Below are 26,783 nucleotides of genomic sequence, written 5' to 3'. Positions count from 1 at the left end.
AACCCTTCTCCATTCCCTCTGCCTTGCTGAACACCATTACTTTACAATCCTAACACTCATCACTGAGGTCTGTTCCCTTATGTGGCCCCTTCCTCCTCCCGAGGCTAACTGCCAAGGTTCAGCTGCCAGAGCACTCAAGTCCAGCACTCAGAAACCCCCTTTGCTTTGACCCACCTAATTAACATGCCTAATGAAAATGTACGGCCACACCCTAGCTCATCCTAACACACACTGCTTATAGCTCCTCTTAAAAATCACACCTGCAAGGTCATTTGCTGCTGTTTTTCTGCCTGAGTCAGAAAGCAGCTGTTTAACCTGGGTGTGCTTTGTGCCTAATCTGAGGCCCAGGAAGGCGCCCTGCTGTGTGTGCGTGCATGCGTGCGTGCGTGCGTGTGTGTGTGTGGGGGGGTGGGGGTGGGGGTGGGGGTGGGTGGGTGGGTGTCTCTTTCAGTAGAGTGTGCCTTCAGGTTAGGTTTTCAGGTTGTTCCCATCCATGTGGCAATTAAGCTCGTAAATAAGAGGCAGCTGGTTCAACCCGAGAACTGTGTGTTGGATTTTGAGCATTTGGTGTAAAAACCATCAACTGACTTCATTTTTACACTGAACAAATACTGAGATCTTTTAGATATAGAATGCACAAGTACACACTTTGTACCTTTCAAAACTGGACAGTTTACAGCATGTTAAATCTCAGACATGTTAAAAATTAAGGGTAAGCCCTAACAAAACAATCGTGACTGTTTAACGGCCACTTTGATTCAGAATGAACATGGAGCGCTCTCACATTTCATAAACCTACCTGCGAGATCATTTCCAATCCCTCAAGTGCCCGGAGGGAGCCTAGGAAGGTAGTGAGCCGCCTGAGGCGATGACGGGGGCCAGAGGCGGGGCTTCCAGGTCAGGCCCAAGACAGGCCAGCTGCGTTCTGTGACTGTGGCGTGTCAAGCGACTTCACAGCTAACACAGGGAGTGAGCAGGCGAGGCCTGGAATAATACTGACTCGTTCCTTTTCTCTTCCCAAACTTAGGAGAACCTCTGCCTGTTAGGCTCGGTCAGACTGCAGGGCCAAGAGCACCAGTCTCATTTGGAGGGGAGATGGATGACCCCGGTGCCCTTCATCCTGGCTCTGAAGGAGGCGGGCCTGAACATCTTCCCGTCGGTGTACTCTCACTTCTATGTCGTCATCAACAACAAGGCAAGGATTCGCTTCTCTAACGCAGAGCGCTGCTCCCACTGAACTGTGGGGCAGGACCAGACAACTAGGGTTCCCTCCAGAGTCATAGTCTTCAGAAGCACTGGGGTGTGGCAAGTGGCCCTGCCGTCTACGCGGTCACTCGCAGCCGAAGCAGCCCCGGCTACTGTTGGTGTTGCTCTTCTGCCCTTCTCCACCAGCCTGTGAAACATTCCCTTCACGGTTCCTCAGCACAGCCCCCACATCTGCATGCTCGCCTGCGCTCCAGGCAGGGGCGCAGCCCTTACGACCCTCGTGAGAGCCTGCGGCTCCCACAACAGACCCTTGGGCTGTTCTAGCAGCCAGCCCCGCCCTCGGGGCCAGTGCTTGGTAATGAAGCCACAGGCGCCCTGAACCACGGACGGACGGACGGCGTGTTTTAGAGGAAGCGTTCTGTACCGGAGGGCACGTCTGCCACTTTCCGGTGTCTTTTCACCTGTGTGACACCTGTCAGTCATGTACCTAAGGGTATGGACGTAAATGCGTAGGTGGAACAAGTTGGTTTTAGTGACTTGGTGGCACAGCAGTGCCCTGCCCTGCTCCTGTCTGTGGAACAGTCCCTGCCATGGGAGCCGGCATTCTAGTAAAGAAAGAAGCTTAACTGAAATGGTCTTGCACATTAGGGAGCTAAAGAGTGCCGTGGAAAAGCAAAGAGAAACAGACGAAGGGAGGCAGTGTGGAGCCCTCGGCAGGCTGCACTGCAGGGTGTGTGGGTGTGCGGGGGGTGGGGTGGGGGGGGCAACGCTGGAGAGAGGCGTGCTGCCCCCGGGTGTCTGGTGTGTGTGTGTGGCTCTTTCGAGGTGGAAAGCCCCACTGCAGCCAGCACCCCACCCCCACCCCTGAGCAGCAGCCTGGCGGGCTTGTAGACTGCAGAACAGAAGGCCCGGGAGCCTGGGACACCCAGACCAGGAAGGGCAGGCAGTGTTGGGGACAGCTCACAGAGGGCTTTGTGGCCTCTGCTCACTTTAGGGACACCCTGGCCTGATTCCCAGAGCGGAGTTCCAGAGTCTGACTTAAGATTGGAGGTGAGGACGGTGGCAGGCGCAGAGGAGGCTTGTCGGGACACTCTGTGACTGAGGACACTTCTGCCCCTCTACAGGTGCCCCTGGTGGAAGTCAAGGCCTGCCGGCAAATGGCTCTGCTAAGCCCCGCCTTCGCCTTCTGCTGGAGCAAGTGGAACATGGCCTGCAATTCCACGAGAGTTGTGTTTGGGGTACAGTATGCAAAACCTGTGAAACCACCCTGTCTTCCAAAGAGAAAGCCCTCCTAAAGAGGTGGCCCTGACATTCAGAGTGTTACCGTGAGAGTCTGGGCTAGCCCTGGCTTGACCACTGAAGGACTGTGCCTTCTCTACCCACTGTGGTCCCATTGCTGGGACCTGATGTCTGTGTTGACACCAGAACAAAGGTGGAAACCGTGTGTGCGGGCATCTGTGGTTCAAGGGCCTCTGTGGAGGTCAGGCGTAACTGTGTCACATTATGCTCGACACATAGAAAAGACAGTGTTCAGGCTCAAGGTTGATGGAAGTTTTCCGTGAGCTAGGCTGAAAGCCAGAGCCGCAGACATGTATGCTCCGTCACTGAGCTGTCATACATACATACATACATACATATTGCACGTATGCTGTCACTGAGCTGACATACATACATACATACATACATACATACATACTGCACGTATGCTCCATCACTGAGCTGTCATACATACATACATGCTGCACATATGCTCCGTCACTGAGCTGTCATACGTACATACATACATACATACTGCATGTATGTTCTGTCACTGAGCTGCTACCTGCACACCCCTCCCCACCACAAAGCACTGGATGTCAGTATTAGCAGCCACCTTGTCCCCCTCTCTTGTTGCTCCCTCCTCTGAGAGCTGTGTCTGAAGGGTGAGTCTGTCTCTGGGTGGGGCATCCTGGAGCTTCCCTCAGCTTCTAGAGCAGTACCTGGGGAACATCTGTCTCGTGGCTACATGGGCAGGTGCTCCATAGACACCCACGTGCATGCAGCTTTGGATTTGAAGCGTGTCGGGCATGGGGGGTGCAGAGCATGTGAGCTGTGCATGGAGGCACGCACCTTCACTCGCGGCACACGGGAGGCCGGGCTAGCCCCTGGTCCACGCGGTGAGACCGCCTGCCAGCTGGGTGGTTTGGGTCCTCAGCAGCTCCTTTCCCTGTGTGTGTCTGGCATCTTTTCAGGTGAAGGAGGGCCTGGCGGAAGACGCAGAGGGCCATCCCTGGTCCCTCCTCATGTTCAGTGGTGACAGAGCGCAGATGCTCAGGGTCAGGGAAAACAGTGAGGTGTTCTCTGAGGCCCTCAAGGAGGACACGGAGTTCCACTCCACCCTGTACCACATGGTGAAGGACTTCGCGTCCCCAGGGGCGATGGAGAGGGTCAGGCGCGCAGACTGCCGCTTCATCGACTCCGTGTGCCACATGCTGCTCGCCACCCGGGTCCTCAGCTACTCCTAGTCTCCACAGCCTGTGTGAGCGCTGGCGGGACCCCAGACCCCGGGGGAATCGGGCACCTCTCCAGGTGGCTGATGTCACAAATGAACTACTCGAGTGACCCGAGAACACTCTATTCAAGCTTCACTGCGCGAAGATTTGAATGGTTCTTTATTGTGACACATTTCAATAAAGTATGATGTCTGTCTCAGAGAGCTCATTAAAATACCTGTGCTATTGCTGGGGAACTAAAACATCTCAGCTGTCCTGAGAGCCCGGCTCCGCACTGTAGTTCCTAGAAAGTTACTAATGCATGACTCTCAGAGGGAAACGTTAAATTAGAATGGGGCGTTCGGCTGCGCTCCAGTCATACTGGCGGGGGCCCATTGTGCCTGAGTCTGGTGAGGGGCCATAAGATGTGTTCTAGAGACATCCAGGAGGTCCCTTCCTGTGTGGGCGCAGCCTCCGCAGTCGTCTGGAAGAACTGGCCTGTGAGGAAACTCATCAGGGCTGCAAACAGTGCGATGAAGACCACCGAGAGCCAGAGCACCCTGTTGGCCCTGCTGAAGGGCACTCGCAGGTGAGTGAGCCAGGAAGTCACCGAGCTGCAGCTGTGGGGAGAGCAAGGGCAGTCACGCTGTGTGGGGCTTGGAGACTCTCCTTCGCCAGTGGCACTGGTCACCAAGTACCCCACAAGGCTGCCTTGACTGCGAGTTAGGCTGGAGCCTTGGCTTAGGGGATAGCTGTTAGAATGAGAGGAACAGCCCTGCTCCAACGCTGAGAATGTGACCCAGGCACTAATTCCTGACATGTTTATCTCAGCCCTTCATTCATGTAAAGCAGGATAGACGCATGTCCCACTAAACCCGGGACCCTTCTTGCAGCAGAGTCAAGTTCCTGCACTGTTAACCAGGGTCAGGGGAGCCGCTGCTGTGGACCATCCCCACAGAATGCTTCCTGGCAGTCCTAACAGTCCACCTGCCCTTCTACAAAGCAGCTTGAGCGCCGTGGCTAGCCTGTGCTCCCCATTCCTGCCCTCTCCAGTGAGTGAGCAGCTTACACTGCGGTGCTGTCCCAGGCGGATGGGCTGCTCCTCTTCTCAGAAACGCTGACCTTCCTGGTCCTCTCCACCACCTCCTCTCCCGCCGGCTCCGAGGCATCGCTGGCTCTGCAGTTTTGAAACCAATGACAATATATGTGGTATTTACTAAACATCACTGAGGTCTGCTCAAGGCACTCACACACACCAAAGTCTGAATGTTAGATCACCACACTTAGAGGGATTTAAAACAGCTTCTGTGTAGCACGCTGGCCAGAAACACCCACAAGAGGGAATTGAAAGCTCCAAGTGAGTCTTAACGACTTCCACTCGATAGTGTGGATACACGCACACACCTCTGCCCACACTTTAACAGCACGGAGATGACACGCTTCATGAAGTGGTGACATATTACTATCCTGATTCGATGTCTTCTGTAGGAAGTGGACTGCACTTGTTCTCTGGTAAAGCCTTAGTTCTGAGACGGGGTCTCCTGGTTAGCCCTGGCTGACCTCACACTTGGAGTGATCCTCCTGTGTCTGCCTCCTGAGAGCAGGCACCCCAGGCATGCTCTTCTGGCTTGTTGATAGTGTTCTGGATGATTGGTGCTGACTTGGAATACAGTCAAGCTGTCATTCCTCTAAGCATCCTAATTTGTAGAGCATACGAAAATACTCTGAATACGAAGCTGGAGAAAACAAACTGGTTCCTAGTGCTTAGAGCCCTGGGAGGTGCTAGACTGAGTGTGTTCCAACAGAGGGCGTCCTCCGCCTAAGCAAACTTACTTCCGTAACCAATGGCTCTTCCAACAGAGGGCGCCCTCCGCCTAAGCAAACTTACTTCTGCAACCAATGGCTCCTGGCTGGGTATGCATTCTGAAATTCTTAGCTCATGATGCCCGTGATTGCCCAAGGAGAGGGTTGGAGGATGAGGGGGCATGAGGGCACCGTTCCGTGAGCTGCTTAATCTCTGTCTTCTGTTTACCAAGACTGAGTGAAGCCGTAAGCGGGCAATGTTTGAAGGAAGTACTTGGCATTCTCCCATGTAGCTCGGACCCATCACATAAATACATGGGGAGCACGTGCCGCGGGATCCGATCCCGGGATGTGGGAGATGCCTGTGACCTAGCAAGTCTGCTGGAGGCGCTCAGCGAATGTGCTTAAACGAGTGGCCTGAGAAGGACGCTTTAACAGGTGACAGAAGAGTCCAAGTGAGGCGGAGCCGGGGGCGGCAGCCCCGTGCCACACCTCACCTTTTGCCCTCTGCCTTCACCATGGGGGCACAGAGCATAGTTTCACTCATTAAATTTGCTAAACATATTCTAGACGTGGTGGTGACACCTGCACTCCCAACACTCAGGAGGCTGAGGCAGGAGGATGGCTGTTTGTTTGAGGCCAGCTCTGGATACACAGCAGCCCCTGCTTGTCAGAAAGACAAATGCTGCTGAGCAGAGGATGCCAAGACCGCTTTGTGTACGTCGGATGACTACACACGCCACAAAGGGCAGATGTTGCCTATTCAAACATGTCCTGTTTTCATGTCTGCTTTTCGTACTCTACGATGATGCGGACTTTACTTTTGCGGCTCTGGCGGTGGGCATGCCTGGATCTCGGAAATCCCAGGGAGTTATCTAGCTTAAAAGGTTGCCACGCTGAGGACCAGAGGGACCACGGTGTTCCCAAACGACATTTATAAAGCAGTTCATGGCCTGTTTTTCCTTCCGACCTCCCCTCTGCATGCTGCAGCTCACATCAGGTTAACAGGGACACCGCGAGGACACCGCGAGGGACCTACTTCACGTCACACTTCTCGCCGTCAGCGTCTGCCCAGGAGTAGGTGCTAATAAACCGGTGCAGCGAGGGGCGCTGCTCACTCTGCTTCGTCCCCAGAACTCTCCTGCACAAAGACAACGGCCGTACGTGAGACGAAGCTGTGCCCGGCACCGGGTGTCCCCTCACCACTTAAGTCAACGCAGGAAGCACTGGCTCCTTGTTTCCCTTCACACCCAGGTAACTCTCATTTCCCAGTGCAGCCGCCACACCCGAATGCCAGTTACAGCGTTTGGTCTGCTCGCACTCTGAGCAAATCAAATCCTACATGTTGATGAGCTCAAGACCAACTCTCAGCTTGCCACGGGTTCCCAGAGTATGGGCACAAGCCACACTTACCAGCTGCTCGACCGCCGGCTGAATCTGTCATTACTGTCTATGCCATACACCTTTGGAGGATCGAGAAATCGTGAAATAGGAGTTCAGTGAGGGAATTGCATTTTACCACAGAGACAGACAAGTTCACTCCTGAGGCAGAGACCTCCAAGTGCGCTTACCGTCCCCATATTCCCGAGATTTCTGGGCAAAGAGGCAATCGTCACTCTTCGAAGAGACGATGGCTACACAGGGGAGACAGTACAATTAGAGAACTGTGGGGATTTCATCCTCCGCCATGCTGCTCACGGCCATGCTCGGCTGTCAGGCAGCAGGCGAGCATTCGAGGACCTTGCATAGAAAAAAAATCACCTTCCGGGAGTATTTACCACTTTATATTCCGTCTCCCCCAACCTCAGATTTACAACTTTCGCTAGCTTAAGAATCATGTTTCTCCTCTGGGTTTTCATTTGTCTGTCTTCTGCTTATCCCTGACACCTGTGCTGTTGAATTGTGATTTGCATATTTTCTCTGAGAAGCATGCCTATACTCTTGTCCATCACCCCTGTATTTTTCTAGAAGACGGACTGCATTGAAATTAGCCAAATGCATTTTTTCTTCTCTCTTGTCGCCTTCACTTCCGTGCTCAGAAAACCCGAGCCCACGAGGAAGTCAGGGTTCACCACACTTGCAGCGTCTCCTGCAGTTTTCCAACAATACTTTTAAAGTCCATGGGACTTTGGTTAACTTCGTTTTAACTAGTAACAAAAAACCTTACATACTAGTGGGGAATTAGCGGCTCTATTACATACATGTTCATGCGGTGTGATGCCTACATCGGGTTAAACATCTCCTTCTCCTCAGATGTGATGGGACAGTAAGTTTCCCGAAACTTCTGAAGCATTTCCCAATGCCGCTGTTACTCCTAGTCATCCACCAGGCAAGAGGCCCAGGCTTGCCACTTACCCCAGACTCTACCTCAGCTGGGGTAGCAAGTCTATGAACTCTCAGCATTGCTCGGGGAGGTTAACCTTTTAGACTCCATCATAAGTGAGATGGTATATTTTAACAAATAAATGGGTTTATTGGCCCGAGATTTGCATAGGGGAATATTATATAGCATTGTGTAGCATAGATAAATACCGCTCAGGAATAAAAAGTAAACAAATTGGAAGAATTATCATGGTTAACCCCATTATCAACTGTATTAAACTAGGGGGAGCGCTAGTGAGGGACACCTTCTTGTGTGCGTCTGCAGGGACCTCCCGACTACGGCCCCATCCTGTGGGCTTTTGCTACCTTCACCCCGCTTTCTCGCTCAGCAACAGGACTGTGGTTCTTCGGACAGGCCTGGGGACACCCAGGAAGCAGGCTGTCTGTCCCCATCTCTCTTCCCAGCCAAAACAAAAGTGGGGGTGTTGTGGGAGACTCCCAGGGCTGCTCTGCACAGGGCAGCCACCCGGCCTTCTCTCCCGCTTTGTGACTAGACTTTGCAGTAAGGATGCAGCCAGGCTCTGAAGTAGAGTTGTTAGACCTCAGGGAGGAGTCAGGGTGGGGGGAGGGTGAATGTGTCTGTAGGGATCTTGAGAATCTGCCTGCCTGTACCCAGCTTTGGTTTAAACAGTGAGACAAAAGATGGCTACACTGGCTTTCCGCGTGCTGCTGGGCCATTTTGACAACAGGAGCTAGGACGGTGCGCCTCCTAAACTGTATAAACAGATACACACACGTGTACATTCACGCAGGAGAATTTTAATCTGTTTTGTGATTGTCAGTAAAAGGCATGTAACTTCAAATACTATCTTAACAGTTCATGAGCATTTTGTCAACAGTTGTCAATGATGAAATCAGTACTTACCTTGGAATTTAGAGAAGACGAACGCTTTTTAATCTGACAGTCGTCTGAAAGGAAAACAGAATTCTGTTATGTGTGTGTTTTCCCTGCATGTATGTCTGCACCACATCGGATCCCCTGGCACTGGAGTTGGACAGTTGTGAGCCACCGGGTGGGCACTGGGACTCTGGGAGAGCAGCTTAACCACTGAGCCATCTCTCTGGCCACGTGTTTACATTCTAAAAACCACACGTGCATTTCTGTCAAGTGAAGATCAAAAAAGGTTTACCAAAGACTCTGGAAGAGACCAAGACAGGAGGATCGTCATGAGTTCAAGGTCAGCCTTGGTTACAGCATGACGCTGCCTCAAGAAACTAAAAACAAAAGACTCTAGGAACCATTGAGCAAGATAAATATGTTTGTTTTATTCTATTTTTGTGGTACTGAGGCTTGAGCTCAGGGACTTTTTCATGTTTGGCAAGCACTCGACCACTGAGCTCTGTCTCCAGTCCCAACAATCCCCGTATAAACCACTATGACGCAGGCCTTAATGCTTCTGCAGTTGTCCCCAGTGCCTGCTAGCATGCAGTAAAATGTCAACTACTGCTGCTGTTCAAAAGAGGGAACGTTGCTGAAGTAAGAACTCTGTTCAGAAAAGCTCCTACTGTTTACTCAAAACCATTGTGGGCTGGAGAGGTGGCCCAGTGGTTAGGCAAAGGATGCTAGTCTAGGTCCCAGCTCCCACGTGACAGCTCACAACCATCTTAAAGTCCAGTTCCAGAAGATCAAGTGCTCTCTTCTGGCCTCTGTGGGCACTGCGTGCTTGTACATACAAGCATTGATGCCCATTAAAAAAAAAGAAATAAACCTTAAACTGAGATTTCTAGAAACCACATGCTCTCATCTGTCTTCAATTTGTCAGACAGCTTACTGTGCTAGGATCCTTCAAGAATACCAAATGATGGCTGGTTCGTGTGTTACACATTATCGTGTGTGGAGGGAGAGCCAGCTATAACACCCTGGCTGGACTAGCATCTACTTAATGTGTTCTGCTAAGTAAGTACCTTGTTTCTGCGATCAAGACTGATATTTTATATAAAACCCAAGAATGAGACATTTTTCTAACATGACCTTTACATAAGGTTCTTATTCCATGATGCAGCAAGGCAGGAAGGAGCAAGAAGAGGACACTGTCAGGGGAGCATAACTATTGTCTTTCCAAAGAGACTATGTAAGCCAGGCATGGTGGCCACACCTTTAACCCCAGTACGTGGGAGACAGAGGCAGGTGGATGGCTAAGTTTGAGGCCAGCCTGCGTCCACATAGGGAATTCAAGGACAGCCAGAGCTATATAGAGATCCTATCACAAAACAAACAAGCAAACAAACCAAAACAAAACTAAAAAAACTGTGCGTGTGTGCGTGTTGTGTGTGTGTGTGTGTGTGTGTGTGTGCATGTGGGTGCAGGTGCCCATGGAGGCCAGTAGAGGGCATCAGATCCCCCAGAGCTGGAGTTGCAGGCTGTCATAAGCCAAGGGACATGCCTGCTGGAACCAAGTTTGAGTAGCATGCGCTCTTAACCACTATGCAGCAGGTCACCCTTACCTTCATCTTCCAGGGGGCTGAAAGACCTCTCGTTCTGCAGCAGAGCCTGCTTCAGCTCCTCCAGCTCAGCGTGCTCTTTGGCGTACATCCTCTTCAAGTTCTCCACGTGCTGAATCATCACCTCCACAGCTTTACTCACGCGGCTCTCCTACAAGAGCCAGCTTCCATCAGCAACACCGCCCTCACCGCTCCCTTAAGGCAGACATTCAGGGCTGGCTGGCGAGGAGGCTTGGCGAGTAAAAGCATTTGTGTGCTGCAGCCTGAAGGCCTGAGTCCCATCCCTTCAACCAGCACTGAGGAGAAAGCCAGCTCTTCCAAAGTTGCCCTCTGACCTCCACACTGGCACTGCAGCAAGCAGGCACCCCCCCCCCCAGGAACCCACACAGGTACACACACTCACAAGCTGCTTGTCAAAGAGGGAAGTTTAGGAAGGATTAGGATTTGACATAAGCAGGGTCATCTTGGAAGCCATTGTGTTAGTACGGTGGGGGGCGGGGGTGACTCAGGTGCAGTTGGTAGATGTGCCAACAGGAACCATGGCTATATTCTCTTGTTGGTCTGGCGGTAGAACAATGATGCCTCTTTACTCGATGCAGAAGGAGACAGGAGTGTTGAGAGCGCCCCCACCCCGAGCTCTGGCCTGTGCCACTAGGACTGAGGGTGGAAGAGAGGCAATAGGTGGGGGAAGGGTTCAGAGGGTCCCTGGCTTTGAGGATGCTGCATGCAGGATGTACCAGGCATCTGGGAAGTAATGACAGGTCCCATCAGGACCGCCAGACAGAGGGTGCGGTGAAGCTCATCGTCTGGGAGTCACCTTGGGTTTTGTGAGCGCGTTGCTGGAGTACAGATGGTGAGAGGGGACCTTCAGATCTTCAGCTCTAGGAGGTCTGAGAGAAGGGGGCAGGGCCATTCAACAGCCTGGGTGGAATGGAAAGGCCAGGGGGTGTGGTCTGGGAAGGCGGAGTCCTCCAGAGGCAGGGCTAACGTTGCAGTGTGTGGGTGGGTGGGCTGTAGACGGAGTGATGACAGCAGAGGCATAGGGCTCACGAGGTTTAAGAGAAAAGCTAGAGCACAGAGACTGGACATGAGATTCAGTTCCTTGATAAACTTGATCTAGAACAAAGAAACAGAAAAAGCAAGATGGTAGCCAAAGAAAGCACGGGCTTGGGGTGGGGTTGGAAAGCAAGAAAGGGATCTTGATTCTGAAGGCAGTGTCTCTCACCAAGTAGTTCAGGCTAGCATACAGTCATCTGTTCCCAGGCGCTGGGAAATGCATGGGGCCACTCAGCCCCGTTTCTACTGTTCATATCCATTCTTTTTCAGTGAAGAGGTAGATTTATACCACCTCTGTGAAGGGACCAGACCCTCACCCAGCCCCCTGCTTTAGCAGCCATGACAGGCTGCAGAAAAGACCCAGTAAGACAAAGGCCTCTGGCTCAGCACTGGTGCTTAGTTTCCGGCCTTCTGACCTTGCAGGAGCTGCCCTAGGTCAGATACCCTCCACATGGCAAGGAACCAATCAGAAGTCAGCAGGCGGGCTTTGGGAGTGCTTTACAGTGCTTTTCAGGAAAAGTGGCATAGCAGTGACTGGCAGAGAATAGCAACCACCCTGGGAGGGCCTATGGGCCATAGCAACCAGTTAACCAATCAACACAGGACAGGTTGCCCAAACCCAGAAGCGCACCAATCCTGTTGTGTACCCTTAGACACGCCCCTTACCCTCCAAATAAATTCCCCACCTCCTGGTTCCCCAGGTCCTTCCTACTCCACCCACCATGATGAAAGGACAAAGGGCCAGAGTTAATACAGTTAACTCATTAGACAACAACAAAAGACTCTTCGCTCTTGCATCACAATGGGACTCTTGGTGATTTGGGGGCTCAGAATTTGGGCACATCACTCTGCCCCTCCATCTTAAAAATAGTGTGCACCTGCTCTGTTGGGAACGGTTCCATAGACCAGGGAGAACTGAAGAAGGGGCTTTCCAGCTGGCAGAATTTAGGCTCACGTTTCTGGGAAATTTGGGAAAGGATGGATCTTGTTTTCAGGCGAGATGGCCGCCCTCAGACAGTGCAGGAGAGTGACTGTCTACAGCTGTGGGGAGGAGGGCAGCGTATGTGGATTCTGGCGGTAGGTTCAAGGCTGGGGCAGCTCCCTCCGTCTGCGTCAGCTTTCTCAGAGACAAAGTCACCATTTGACACAACAAAAGACGTGGTGGTGGCTTCAGGACAAGCCGTGAAGCTGAATGAGAAGGGACAGGAAGCTCCTGGTCCCACATGAAGCACGGGATTCCGTGAGGAGCTCAGTCAGCACGGGTGACTGTCCTCTGCTCTGACACAGCTGGTGGAGAGCAGAAAGTTTGGCCAAGAAAGAAGATGAGAAACTACGGGACAGGAGAAGGGTGTGAGGAGGCAGAGACTGACAAAAATATCACATGTTCATCACCACAGCCAGAAAGCCAGGGATGCTTCAAACAGGTCACTAAGTGGCCCGGAGGTGTGAACGGAGAAACATGGGTGCAGACACAAAACTAATGGCAGAAAGGGGTAGGCAGCCGACAGAGAGACTGGGGGTTTAAAGCCCTGTGCACACGTAACCAATCCAAGTAAAGATCGACAGTACCCCACCGAGGGGCTAAAAAAGCTAGACTTCATAACAAACATCAGACTAAAGCCTCCAAACCATTAAATGTCTTCCTAAGGAAATGCTTTAGCCCGTCTGTCTAGTGTGGATTTTCAGAAGTCTCATGGAACTGTTCATGATGAAAATTTGAAACCCTATGGCTCTGTGAATAACATGCAGGCGAGAGCAGATAGTGAGGGGGGGAAGGGGGGACGGGACTACGGATGGATGGAGTACTAAGCTACAGTCAGTACTGCGTCTCCAGAGGGAAAGGTGCCCCCCTTGCTGGTCAGACATTCTTGAAGCTGTGGTTAGGTTGTTCCTGCTGTGTCAGTGACTCAGCCACCCAGGGCCCTTTCCCAACCACCACCCATGTGCACTAATGCAGGTTTGTGTCCTCGGAGTTTCCTGGTTCATTAGTGTATCATTTGTATTGTGGTTTTGACTCTCTCCATGGGAGCAAAAACAAAAAAACAAAAAAAAAAAAACAAAAACAAAAACAAAAAAACCCTTCAAGGGTTTTTCAAGAAGAGAATGAAAGAAATATCCTAAAAAGGAAACCAGGCCGACTGTGATTTAGGAGAGAAAGGGGCTTACATCTCGCCCTCTGGATATACTTCCCCAAAACCCACAACAGGGACTCTAAAGTCCTGCGTCTCCCTGAGTCAGTCAGGCGCGCCCCATCTCTGCTCTGTTCCTGTCTCTCTCACTGTGCGTCGCTGGCTGACCTGAAACTCGGTGTAAACCAGGCTGGGTTTGAACTCACGCGGACCCACCTGCCTCTGCATCCCAAGTGCTCGGTTTTAAAGGCTTACACAACCCCCTGGGTGCACAGATGTGTTCTGGAAATGCGCTCTCAGGAATGAGCTCACACTCTGTGGGAGCGCAAATCCTCTCAGCATCACGGTTACCTGGTTGATGGCCCCCAGCATCTCTGCCCTGCTGGCCACGCGTGTCGTGCACTGGCTGAGAAACGTTATACTCTTCTCCAGCTTCTTAATGATCTCCTGAGCCTGGTTGTCATCTTCGCACAGAGGTGCTAAGGACTGCAAGAAAAGCCGAGCATTAAAACACACCCAACAGTGCTCTTTACACCGTTAACCCGCTCGTGGGTCTAAGCATCCTGACAGAGGGCAAAACGTGCCGCCAAAGCCCTCAGTGGAGGGCTAAGAATGCTGTGTCAGGTCCCAGGAGCACAATGCCTAGTCTCTCGCTTCTTGTTGTGTCACCCCGTGTTCGCTCATGGCTTCCCTCCACGGTTCTCAAGACAGGAGCAGATAAACAGACAATGCCCCTAAGCGGATTGTGCCGGTCACATGAGGACAAACTGGCATTTTGAGAGGAGAATCACAATAACTTGGACTGGTTTGAGATCGATTTTAGAAACACCCAGGAGACACACCCACTGGGTGTGCCTGTGATAGTGCTTCCAGAGAGGAGGAAGACAACCCCTGAGCATGGAAGCATGGTGGGGGGGGGTTATCCTAATGCCTGCGGTTCCTGGCTGGATGAAAGGAGGAAGAGGAGGAGCCAGCTGTGGTGGTCTGGATAAAAATGCCCCCTCCTGGGGGCAGGGCTCATACATTTGAATACTTGGTCCTTAGATGGTAGAACTGTGTAGGAAGGATTAGGAGGTGTGGCCTTGCTGGAGGAAGCGTGCCACTGAGGGAGAGCTTTGAGGTTTCAAAAGCTCACACATTCCCAGGTAACTCTCTCTGCTTTGTCCTTGGGGATGAGATGTGAGACCTCAGCCACTGTCTCAGCACCATGCCTGCCTGCCGGCTGCCATGCTCCCTGCAGTGATGGTCAGGGACTCACTCCCCTGAAACAGTAAGCCACAGTAAATTTTATAAATTACCTTTAGCACAGCAGCAAAATAGTAACTTAAGACACCAATTGAGCAGGGGTGTTCATCTTTGTCTACGTCTTGGCTGGATCACACCTGACCAGCTGCCTCATGCCCCTGGCATTGTGACTCGGGCTGTACCCGTCACTGTGCCTTCTGGCCTTGATGAACTATGAACTTAAACTTTGCACCCTAATAAATTCTTTGTTCCCTGAATTGCTTTTGTCGGGCATTTAGTCGCAATAAATAACGGATACCAGCATCTTCTCTCATGACTAGGTGTGGTCAGGTGGGTGAATAAGTTATTATTCCTCACCCGAACTCATGCCCTTTACCTCGATGTATGTCCTTCAAGGCCATCCTTCCCGCAGGAATGAGGAACAGTCTTGAGAGCAAACAAGCGACTTCTCACAGCCTGTTGTGACTAAGCGAATGTCTAAGGCTGTGCAAATCTAAACCGCCATGAACTCTGGGAGAGGCACCATCATGTTGGGTGGCTATCATTTGGAAGAAGTTCTATCAGTCATACCATCAGGCACCACAGATGATAGACTGCTTAATAATCCTGAAAAACACAACGCTTTGGCCTTTCCGGTTTGCTATTTATGCCCTTTTAAATAATACTACCACGTGACAGGTAGCAGCTGCCAATCCTTGTTATCACACAGGCGCAGTGAATGGCAGCCATATTTGAAATGCACAGATACGTCTAAGCTGCAGCTAAAGGGATTGTTGGCTGATAGAAACAGCCTTTGTCAGATGTACAGTTTCCTACAGTGGATCCAATAACCAGTTGAGAAGGGAAGAACAGAATTGAGTTATAAGCAAAGAAGAACGTTGCTAACTACAGAAGAAACATGAAGAAGTAACTTGACAAAACTTAATGAGTGATAGAAGCCTTTCAACAAAGAAAAGCTTGGAACAAATGACTTCCCTAAGGAATTCTACCAAACACTAAAGAAAAACTCACACCAACACCTTTAAAATCCTTCTTAAACACTCAATGAGATAGATTATGTCTAAGGCCATTCTATGAGAATTCATTACCTCAATACTAAGGTTGTACAGATGTTGCAAGAACAGATTGATAAGTAACCCTGAGGAATTCTAATGCTAAGTCTTCAGGGAAATACTGAATCCAGTACATCATGACCAGGTGGAATTTATTGCTAGGATACAAGGTTATTTCAACATGTGAGACTCCTTTGAGATAATATACCACATTGGTAGAAAAGACAAAAACCACACAATTATAGCAAAAGAATCAGAAAGCATCTGGAAAGACGAGTCTGTGATTATTAAAAACATTTTTAAAGCACTACAGGAATAGGAGGAAATTACTTCAACATAACAGAAGTCATGGGTCAGAAACCCACAGTGGATGTCAAGAGTAAATGGCAGAAGATGACCCCTCCCTCTATGACTAGAACAAGCCAAGGACCCACACCCTCACTTCTATGTAACATATTATGACATTGGTTTCATAGCCAAAGCAATTCGGCAAAAAAAAAAATTAAAAGAATTCCAAGTATAAACTAAGAGGTTAAAAAAAATATTTCTGTTCACAGTGTGATTTTTTTTATCTGCAGTATACCCTAAAGGCAGAACAAAACTTTCAAGCTAATAAACACAGCAAAATTACAATACTCAAAAGTAACACAAGAATCAGTTGTGTGTCTGTGTGCTGACACTTTTTAAAATAATAAACTAAAAAAACCAATTTATTTAAAATTGTATCACAAAGAATATAATATTCAGAAATAAACCAAAGCAAAGAGGTAGAAGACTTATGCTTTGAAATCTGTAAAACAAAGACACAAATGGAAAGACATTCTGCATTCATGGGTTGATAGACCTGATGACCCAAGCAATCTACAGATTTTGTGGCAAATTATTATCAAAATAACAACAACATCCCCTGGGGGCAAGCAGAAATAGAAAAGTGTGGGTTCTTGGGGGCACTGGCAGAACATGTGCTTCACATTAGTCACACGCTGATTTTGACCCCTCCCACCAGAAAGAGTAAAAAAGAGAAAACTGGAATATGTAACTATGAAAAGATGTGTTACATTTGTTTATGTTGCTGAATATTACTATAAGGATGTGAAGGTATGTTACATTGTTTAACTATGTAAAGCTGCGCTGCTGTTTTATCAGGCCTGCCTAGGGCACCTGACTGATCTAATAAAAAACTGAACGGCGAATAGCTAGGCAGAAGAGGGATAGGCAGGACCGGCAGGCAGAGAGAAGAGATAGGAGAGAAGGAGGAACAAAGAGAATGAGGGAAAGATAGAGAGAGAGCGATGCCCGGGGCCAGACAGACAGACACAGAAGAAACAGCAAAGGTGGGACTTACAGAAAGGAAAGGTTAAAAGTCCTGAGGCCAAAAGTAGATGAAGAGAAACAGGTTAGATTATAAGAGCTAGCAAGAAACGGGCATACTTTAGGGCTGAGCATCTGTAACCAATATTAAGTCTCCCTGTCATGGTTTGGGAGCTGGCTGGTGGCCCAAGAGAAAAAGCCTGGTATAAAAAAACTACCATAAAATAAATGGAGTCTATTGAGGAGCAGGGAACAGCTAAATCAACTTAGTGAAAGACAAAATCATAGGGGCCATGCTTCCTGATTGTAAGACACAGCACACGGCCGTGAGAGGGCTCAGCGAGGAGGACCCACGCTGCCAGCATGAATGACGTGAGGTCAAACACCAGGACCCGCATGGGTGCCATGGCATGCTCCCCCGACAAACACGAATAACCGCCCTCTACCGCCATGTGTGCTCCGTGGCGTGTGCCCCACACAGAAAATAAACAAGCATAGCAAAATAATTTTTAAAGAACATACTGCACACCTTCAGTAATCCAAGTGGGATGGTACTGGAGCAAACACATAGACTTCCAGAGCGCATCAGAAGGCCAAGAAAACAACTCTTATGCCTGTGATCAAGTGATCTTTGAGAAGGGAACTAAAAATGCACAATGGAGAAGGGATGTGCCTTCCAGAAGTAGCGTTGGGGAAAGTGTATATATGCCAAAAAAGAAAAAGGCAGTAACTAATGTGACTCGCAGCTGTGGTCCTAGCTCCTGAGAGGTAGAGGGAGGAGAAAGCTGTGAGTTCAAGTCAACCCGGTGTGAACACTGAGTGTCAGTCCAGCCAGGACCATATACCTACACAGCAGGAGTCTGTCTCAAAAGCAAAAATCAGGGAGAAGGGAGGGGGTGGGGAAGGGAGAGGGAGGGGTGGGAAAGGGAGAGGGAGGGGGAGGAGTGGGAAGGGAGAGGGAGGGAGGGGGTGGGGAAGGAGAGGCAGGGGGTACGCATGTGACTGCCAGTCCCCAAGCTTTCTCTCACCTCCAAAAGCTTTAAACAGTTGGTGATTTCTTTCTTCAGGTTTTCCTCTGCCAGGTCCCGGGACCTCTCCTCAAGCCTCACTCTCTTCTCCAGAGTAAACCAGTCACACTTCAGTCCCAAAGATAACCTGAGGAATTCTGCCTGTGGCCACAACAGTGTCAGGATTGGAGAGAAGTTAGAGGAGTCCCATGGCGTGCAGGGGGGAAGCAACGTGTGTGTGTGCGTGTGTGTGTGCGTGCGTGTGTGTCTGTGCGTGTGTCTGTGTGTGTGCGTGCGTGTGTGCATGCGTGCGTGTGTGTGTCTGTGTGTGTGCGTGCGCGTGCGTGCGTGCGTGTGTGTGTGCGTGTGTGTGCCCGTGTGCGTGCGTGCGTGCGCGCGCGCGCGTGTGTGTGTGTGTGTGTGTGTGTGTGTGTGTGTGTGTGTGTGAGAATCCTTCTCCTCTTGGAACCCTAGGCTGGAACACTGAGGCTTTGCCCGCACTTAGCCTTGTAACCGGCTTGTGCAAAACCCAAGCATAGCAAAATAAGAGAGAGGGGGTGGAGAGTGGCAGAAAGGGAGGGAAAGAAAAGAGGGAGAGGGGAGAGGAAGGGGAGGGGAGAGAAGAAAGGAGGGAGGGAGAGGGGAGGCAGCGAGGGGCAGGAAGACTCACCTCTACCTCCTTCTCACTAGCCGAGGTGCTGCAGAGGAGACAAAGAACTTACTCACATCTGACCCAAGAGAAAGAGAAAGACACCAAACCCGTGTGAGGGAGACTTACTTCTCACTCTGCTGAAAGTTAACTAGCTTCACAGGCGCTTTGGGAGGTTCTGAGACCTCAGTCTCTGTGGAAAGACAAAGTATCTGAGTAAAAACAATGTCCCAAAGCCCATTTCCATCCAACACTGTTATGTCCTAGCCTCACTTTAACAACAGAACAACAGTGTTTCTTTCAAATGTCTGAGTTGGCAGGCAGCTAAGGCACTTGTCACACAGTAGGAGAATCCACTAAGGAGCACAGGGACTTGTACCTCAGCGTGTCAGTGGTGCATGGAAACTAAAGATGGCCCTGAGTCAGAGGACCCTGCCGTGCTCTTGGCATTTCACTGTCAATGAGCCTCTGCTGTGCTGGTTCAGCGCTGGGTCAAGACTGTGAAAGCCCAGCAGCTATGGCGGTCAGAGTAGCAACACTGATGATAACAACAGTGTTCTTGATGGGATCCAGAGTCATTACAGAAGCAGAACTCCAGGCACCTCTGTGAGGGAGCTCCTAGATCAGGTCAGATGACCTATGGTGCCACCTCGAATTGTGGCAGCAGCATCCGTGGGCTGGAGTCTCAGATGAACAGAAAGTGGGCTGAGTGCCGGCATTACCCTCTGCTTCCTGGCTGTGGATGTAGAGGACCGGCCACGTCATGCCGTCGCCGTTGCTATGCCTTGTGCATCAGTCAAGGTACAAACTGTCCCTCCTATAACTGGCTTTTTGTCAGGTATTTTTCTATAGCCCCAAGAAAAGCAACTAACGAAAGAACGTTGATAAACGTAGCAACAACTTAATAAACATAGCAACAACCTCGCCATTCCAGGACAATGTCATGACAGTTTTCTCAGTGATAGCTTTGCAACACATACGACATTGGCTTTAAATTTGACAGTACTCAGTCTGAAGCTCTGTGATGTGACCAAGTCAGGACCTTGTCAAACCATCTGCATGATAGGATGTGATTTTATGTAAGTATTGAGTCTCAGGAGGATGTCATAGCAAACCCTCGGTGGCAAATAGTTGCACTGTTTTTCTGAGGCTACGGAACCAGTGTTCACCTGCCTTGACTTGCATTTGGAGGGCTGAAAATATGCAGATAACAGAGCTTAATGCTGTGATTATGACTGTGGTATTATTTCAGTAAGATCTGTTTGTTTTTTGTTTGGGGGGAGTTGAAGACAGGGTCGCAGGGATCCCAGGTTGACTGTGAGCACACTATACACCTAAGGTTGACCCTGAGTTTCTGACCTTCCTGCCTCTGCTTCTGGGGTGCCACCAGTAGAGAGGTGCGAGCCTCAGGCCTATTTGATGTGACGTTGGGCCATCAAACGCGAGGTCTCATGCTTGCTAAGCAAGTACCCTATCAACTGTGCCATGTCCTCAGCCTAAGATAGTTATTTTTTTTTCAGTCAGCCTTTCCAGTTTTCAAAAGAGAAAGCAAAAGGTTAAGTGCTGTACTGAGATCACAGAATCAGAGACAGACCTGGCCTGGACAGTTGAGGCCAGCGTGCCAACCCTGTGAAATCATGCTGAGGAGGAGGAGACAGGTTCACCCGTTTTGTGAATCTTAGCACGGTTACTTTTGTGTGTGGCAATGAAACCTCCAAGTGGTGTTGACTAGCTCACTACACTGCTTACTTTTGACTTCAGATAACTACTGTCGGGAGACTGTGGGCCCAATCAGGCAGTTCGATGCCCCTGAGGCATTTTGGAAATGAGACACAGGACTTGGTGCTATTGGCTGATCCTATCCTAGAATTCAGAATGTGTTGTAGGTGGCAGATACCACTTTACCTGCAAAGTATCCTGGGTAACTAATATCCACACGTTCACAGGGGTTGCTCACACGCACACCTTACCTCCTGCAGTGCGGCCCTTCCCTCCGTCCTCCAGCGCTTTGAGTCCCTCTCCTGCTTCCTGAAATCAGGAGAGCATTGTGTTGGCATGTGTGGGATGGAGATCCTTCAGAAGTAAGCCTCTGTGCTTCCCGCCCTCTCCTGGTCCAGGTCTATCAAAATCCCCCTGCGGAGCTCTGGGGACTGGGAATGAAGGTCAGCGCAGACAGGGCCAGCTCCAAGATCTAGTTGAGGCCCAAGTGACACACACGTGAGGAGCTGTGGGAGTGACACGCGTTGTCACAAAGGAAACTAAGTGACTCTCGTTGAGGAGGAGAGAGCCGCCAGGGGCTCCTCAACTAAGGAGAGATGCAGGGCCATCTCAGGCTGTGGCAAGGGGCGCCCTGCATGGCCTTGTAGACACATCTGCCTGTTAAGATTTGTTCTGTTAGACTTTCATCCTAACACACACACACACACACACAGACACGCACGTGCACACACACGCGCGCGTGTACACACATAGAACTGTTTAGTTGTTTTAGGCAGGGTCTCAATATAGAGACCATAAGCCCATGCCAGCTTGAAACTTCTGATCCTCTTGCCTCAGGCAGCCAAGGGCTAGGATTATTTGAATCAAACTATAGCTGAATGGATATCTTCATTCAAATATGTTTTAAGACAATTAACCAGCTGTTACACAGTAATCACACGAGAACCAGGGGTGTAGAGGGGGAAAAGCCTGTGCACACGGATAACCACGGGAAAAGCCAGGGAAGGTGGCCAGCACCTCATGGAACTTTCTCCAAAGATGACTCAAAGCAAGTCTCAACAGATATGTGAAAACTGAAATAACACTCTGAAAACCTCTGACCACTGTGGGTTAAAGCTGAATATCATCAGCAACGCAACAAAAACTGCAGGAGGCTTACAATCTCGTGGGTACTTATTAACTCATTACTGAATGAAAAATGGATTGAGACAGAAATTTAAAAAGAAAAAGTAAAGCCTTTCTAGAATTAAATGAAAATGAACATATAACACACTCAAACTTATGTAGCAATGCAGAAGTTCTAAGAGGCAAGTTCATAGACAGCACTGAGGGCCTGCATAAAAAAATGGAACAATCTCATATGAATAACTTAATAGCACACCAGAAAGCTCTGGAACAAAAAGAAGTAATCACACCCAAAAGGAGTAGACAGTAAGAAACAATCAAACTCAGGGCTGAAATAAAAAAAATAGAAACAAAGAGAACAATACAAAGAGTCAATGAAACAAAGAGTTGGTTCTGTGAGAAAATCAACAAGATTAACAAGCCCTTATCCAAACCAACTAAAAGGTAAAGAGACAAGATCAAAATGGACAAATTAGAGAAGAAAATGGAGACATAACAACAGATACCAAGGAAATCCAGAGAATCATGGGGACTTATACTTTATAAACTAAAAGGAAAAACTAAAAGGAATTGATAATTTTCTTAATATGTTTACCTACCAAAGTTGAATCAAGATCAAATAAGCAATTTAAACAGACCTGTAACTCCTAGAGAAATAGAAGTAGTAATTAACTGTCTCCCAACGAAAACCATTCCAGAGCCAGGTGGTTTTAGCACAGAATTCTACCAGTCTTTTCAAGAATAACTAATGCCAAGGCCCCTCAAATTATTCCACAAAATAGAAACTAAAGAAGCATTGCTACAGATTCAATGAAGTCCTCATCAAAATTCCAACACAATTCCTCACAAATGTTGAAAGGAAAAATTTTGGTTTCATATGGAAACACAAAAAACTCAGGATAGCTAAAACAATCTTGAATGATAAAAAAACAGAACAGCAACAACGGAACCCCAAACGCATCAGGATGTTATCACCCACCATTCCTGATCTCAAATTGTACTACAGAACTTTAGCAATAAAAAACAGCACACTTTGGGCTGGAAACAGACACATTGACCAAAGGAATAGAATTGAAGTGGGTATCAGAAGGTAGAAAAATCTCCAATGCTCATGGATCAGTGGGATCAATATAGCAAAAATGGCCATTCTAGCAAAAGCAATACAGATTTAACACAATTCTCATTAAAATCCTAACACAATTCTTCACTGATCTTGAAAGGACGGTTTTCAGCTTCATATGAAAACACAAAAGACACAGGATAGCTAAAACAATCCCGAAAATGAAAGAACCACAGGAGATAGAATCAATCACTATTCTCAATTCCAAGTTGTACTACGAAGCTATAGTTAAAAAACGAAACAAAAGCAAAACACGGCATAGTATTTTTACATAAAGGACAAGCTGATTGAATTGAATTGAATACCCAGACAAAAAACCACATACCTATTTACACATTTTTTTTAAATAAATAAGCCAAAAATACCCACTGGGGAAAAGTCAGCATCTTCAACAAATGGTGCTGATCAAACTGGATGGTTGCCCATAGAAGAAGGCAAATAAATCCATATTTATCAGATAGCACAAAACTCAACTCCGAGTGGATCCAAGATTTCAACATAAAACTAGATGCTCTGAACTTGACAGACGAGAATGTAGGGAATAGTCTTGAATGCATTGGCACAGGCGACAACTTCCTGAACAGAACACTGATAGTGCAGGCACTAAGATCAACAATTAATAAACGTGACCTCATGAAACTGAAAACTTGTGTAAGGCACAGGACACTATCAACTGGACAAAGCGGCAGCCCATAGAATGGGAAAAGATTTTTAGCAACTCCACATCTGATAGAGGGCTAATTTATAAAATATGTAAAGAACTAAAAAAAAAAACTAGACATCAAGAAAGCAAATAACCCAATTTAAAATGGAGTACAGGTCTAAACAAAAAGTTCTCAAATGAGGAAACTCAAACTCAACGGACTGAGAAACACTTAATAAAATATTCAGCATCCTGAGCCATCAGGGAAATGCAAATCAAAACTAATTTGAGATTCCATCTTACCTGTTAGAATGGTCTAGATCAATAAAGCAAAGGGAAGCTCATGCTGGTGAGGGTATGAGTAAGGCTAACACTCTTCCATTGCTGGTGAGACTGAAAACTTGTACAGCCATAGTGAAAACCACTGTGGCAGCCCCCCTGGAAGCTGGGGATTGATCTACCTCAAGATCTAGCTATGCCACTCCTGGACATACACCCAAAGGCTGCCTCATCCTACCAGAGACACTTATTCAGCCGTGTTCACTGCTGCTCTGTTCACAGTAGCCGGAAATTGGAAATAGCCTATATGTTCACCAACAGAAGAATCCATAAAGAAAATTTGTATAATGAAATAGTACTCATCTTAAAAAATGAAATTTGCAGGTAAATGGAGAGAGCTAGAAAAATAAATCATCCTGAGTGAGGTAACCAGATCCAGAAAGACAAGCATGATGTGAATTCACTTATATGTGGATGTTAGCTGTTAAGTCATTGCTAACCAAGCTATAATCTGTATAACCATGGAGGTTAGGATACAGTGAGAGACTAGGGGCGAGGCATGGATCTCTCTAGGCAGGGGAAATAGAATACGTAGTTAAAGAGGAAGAGTTGGGGACTGGAATAAACAAATCAGATGGGAAGACAGAGGGAGGAGGTGGGTGAGACAGAAAACATGAAGAGGGCCATTTGAAGGGGTCATAGAATCTTCCTAAAATACAGACATGTATGAAGGCAACCTAAATGTCATTGCCAAATAATGGGGGAGACAGAGCCCCAACTGGACGTCTCATGACCAAAACTAGCACGGGGAATCGGTTACATCCAATTGAGTTGTTGGCCAGATGGGCTCCATGGGAACCCCAAACTATTATTGCCAAACCTGATGGTAAGGCCTTATTGCCGAAGACAACACCTGCACTGCTCATTGAACATGGAGAAGCCGAGCTGGTGCCTGCCTAGATCCTTCACCCCTACAGACCAGCACGCACCGTACTGGAAGGCATTCTCCACACTGCCAAAGGGGGAGGCAAACCCCAGTCAAGCTACAAAACCTTCAACCCACAGTGGTGACCTGCCGACAACATACACTAGAGCAATAGCGGGTCGAGTCTGTGGAAGTGACCAACCAAGACCTGATTTGATTTAAAGCCAGCCCATGAGATGGGATCCACCCTGGCCTTGCTTGGGTGGCCAAGAGCCTGAGGATAGGTAGGCCAGGCACCTAGAGAAAAACCAAATACTACTGCTCTGCTAAAATGACTTCTAATGACTCATAGGTCAGTGCCTAGCTCAGCCGTCACCTGAGGAGCCTCCTCCTACACAGATGGGAACGGGGACCCACAGACCCAGTGTTGGGTAGAACAAGAGAACTTGGAACACTCAGCCTTGAAAGGGATGTCTCCACCAAATCCCTCCCCTCAGGGATCAGGGAGCCCTGCAGCAGAGGAGGTGAAAAGAGGGTTAGAGCCAGAGGAATGGCGGACACCAAGGAAACGAGGCCTTCTATGTCTAGAAGGTCTGGCACATATGCGCTCAGAGACCGAGGTAGCGTGCACAGGGCCTACAGGGGGCTGCACTAGAGGGAGTCCTAGAGCTGAGCGTACAAGTGACACACCCTGATCCCTGACTCGGAAGCCTTCTCCAACTGATGGCATCTGCAAATGAACATTTGCTTTTCTCCAGCGCAGTCTTACCGGGAAAACCAACCTCTCTCAAGGGCAGGCCCCAAGCCCAGCAGAGGATGGCCAGCACAAAGTGAACTCTAGGGCACCTCTGCAGGTTCTTTGTGTCCTAATGTTGTGTGGCTTCCTTTTTGTGTTTTTTTTTGTGTGTGTGTGTGGCTCCTGTGTGTGTGGCTGTGTGTATCTCTGCGTCTGTGTGTGTTTCTCTTGTGCTTTGTGGGGGAGCTTTATTCTTCTGTTTATTTTGTCCTATTTTGACTTGTTTTGTTATTTTATTTTGTTATTATTTCTTAGATACTTGCTTGTTCTCTGACAAGAGACAGAAAGGATGTAGATCCAGATGGAGGGGTGGGGTGGGGAGGAACTGGGAATTGTTGAGGAGGGGAAACCATAACCAGAATATATTTTATGAAAAAGATTGAATTTCAATAAAATAAAAAATGAAGCCTAAAAGGACTAGATGAGTGTTTTCCACAAAACCCCACCAATGCAGCAACGCAGGCAAGCCCTCACTCATGCTCATAATGGGTGAATATTCTCCAGTTTTTTCTATCCCTCTTCCTGCCTGCCTTAGCCATGCGTCCACGAACTGCTGTGTGGCCTGGGTTTGCAATTCTTCATCTCTCCACCTGTGACTAGGACCTCCTCCCCCTTGGACCAAGCAGACCGTCTTCCGTCTGTACCTGGCTCAGATCACAGCAACATCCAAATTGACCTACAACTCAGCCCTTCCTGAAGATGGGTGTTGCCCTGGCTTCCCTCTTACAAAAGTCCCCCATTGTTGTGTGACTTAGTTTCCCCAACACAGTCTTCCCTACTTAGACCCCATATTGTTCATCAAGGCCCTATTCTCCTTGAAGATGGCAGCAAATGCACACCTGTAATCCCAGCACCCAGGAGGCTGAGACAGACCTCACAAGTTCTAGGCTAGCCTGGGCTACATAATGAGATCCTATCAGAAAACAATGAAAATAGCTATAATAGATGACAATAACATACTCCATATCCTCGGTACTTTCAGCCTGCCTGCCAGTCCTTGAGAAACCTCACCCACACCCTTGCTTTTCTGTCTGATGACACAAATGCGTGCCTCCTTTTTGGGTGGCTTTATTAAGTTGTAAGAGCTTACAGGCTTAACCTGAAGCTTGACAAGTGTCATATTGTTTTTTTATTTTTGTCTCAAATTCTATCCTCCTTCCTTCCTCCCTTCTCTCGTCATTTACTCTTACAGGTTAGGCTCTGAACCTGGGCCTAACTTAGTCTCTGTCCTTCAGTGATTTATAGTCATTTACCTTTTAGACCTCATGTTGGCCTCCCCCTCCCTTCTCTGAACTGTGACAGCAGCATCGGAACTTGTTCCATTCCCTCCACCGTTGTTTTTATAATCCATGGTGGTGTCCAGGAATACCTTGCTTTGAGATGAAAAGAATCCCTGTCCACACCCTGGAGAGTCTCCCATGAC

General features: G+C 48.7%; 2 protein-coding genes across 11 annotated transcripts in view; one reads left to right on the top strand and one right to left on the bottom strand.

The window, feature by feature from the left end:
* Positions 1 to 3,897, top strand: part of Dnai7 (dynein axonemal intermediate chain 7) — a 56,490-nt gene extending 52,593 nt beyond the window's left edge. For both annotated transcript variants that reach the window (XM_040743594.1, XM_040743593.1), the window contains 3 exons: positions 1,028 to 1,195; positions 2,331 to 2,444; positions 3,438 to 3,897. In XM_040743594.1, the coding sequence (XP_040599528.1) occupies positions 1,028 to 1,195; positions 2,331 to 2,444; positions 3,438 to 3,710 (555 nt within the window). In that variant the 3' untranslated portion in view covers positions 3,711 to 3,897. The remainder of the gene's footprint in view (positions 1 to 1,027; positions 1,196 to 2,330; positions 2,445 to 3,437) is intronic.
* Positions 3,841 to 26,783, bottom strand: part of Irag2 (inositol 1,4,5-triphosphate receptor associated 2) — a 96,052-nt gene continuing 73,109 nt past the window's right edge. For all 9 annotated transcript variants that reach the window (XM_021228888.1, XM_021228891.1, XM_021228889.1 and 6 more), the window contains 12 exons: positions 20,724 to 20,781; positions 18,883 to 18,946; positions 18,775 to 18,802; positions 18,126 to 18,266; positions 13,841 to 13,975; positions 10,308 to 10,455; positions 8,728 to 8,771; positions 7,052 to 7,114; positions 6,894 to 6,943; positions 6,520 to 6,621; positions 4,747 to 4,854; positions 3,841 to 4,297 (listed from right to left, as the gene is read on the bottom strand). In XM_021228888.1, the coding sequence (XP_021084547.1) occupies positions 4,054 to 4,297; positions 4,747 to 4,854; positions 6,520 to 6,621; positions 6,894 to 6,943; positions 7,052 to 7,114; positions 8,728 to 8,771; positions 10,308 to 10,455; positions 13,841 to 13,975; positions 18,126 to 18,266; positions 18,775 to 18,802; positions 18,883 to 18,946; positions 20,724 to 20,781 (1,185 nt within the window). In that variant the 3' untranslated portion in view covers positions 3,841 to 4,053. The remainder of the gene's footprint in view (positions 4,298 to 4,746; positions 4,855 to 6,519; positions 6,622 to 6,893; positions 6,944 to 7,051; positions 7,115 to 8,727; positions 8,772 to 10,307; positions 10,456 to 13,840; positions 13,976 to 18,125; positions 18,267 to 18,774; positions 18,803 to 18,882; positions 18,947 to 20,723; positions 20,782 to 26,783) is intronic.

The sequence above is a fragment of the Mesocricetus auratus genome, unplaced genomic scaffold, assembly GCF_017639785.1.
Source record: "Mesocricetus auratus isolate SY011 unplaced genomic scaffold, BCM_Maur_2.0 Super-Scaffold_100001, whole genome shotgun sequence".
NCBI lineage: Eukaryota > Metazoa > Chordata > Mammalia > Rodentia > Cricetidae > Mesocricetus > Mesocricetus auratus.
Note: the sequence above shows the minus strand (reverse complement) of the source record. Positions and strands in the feature narration are given on the sequence as shown.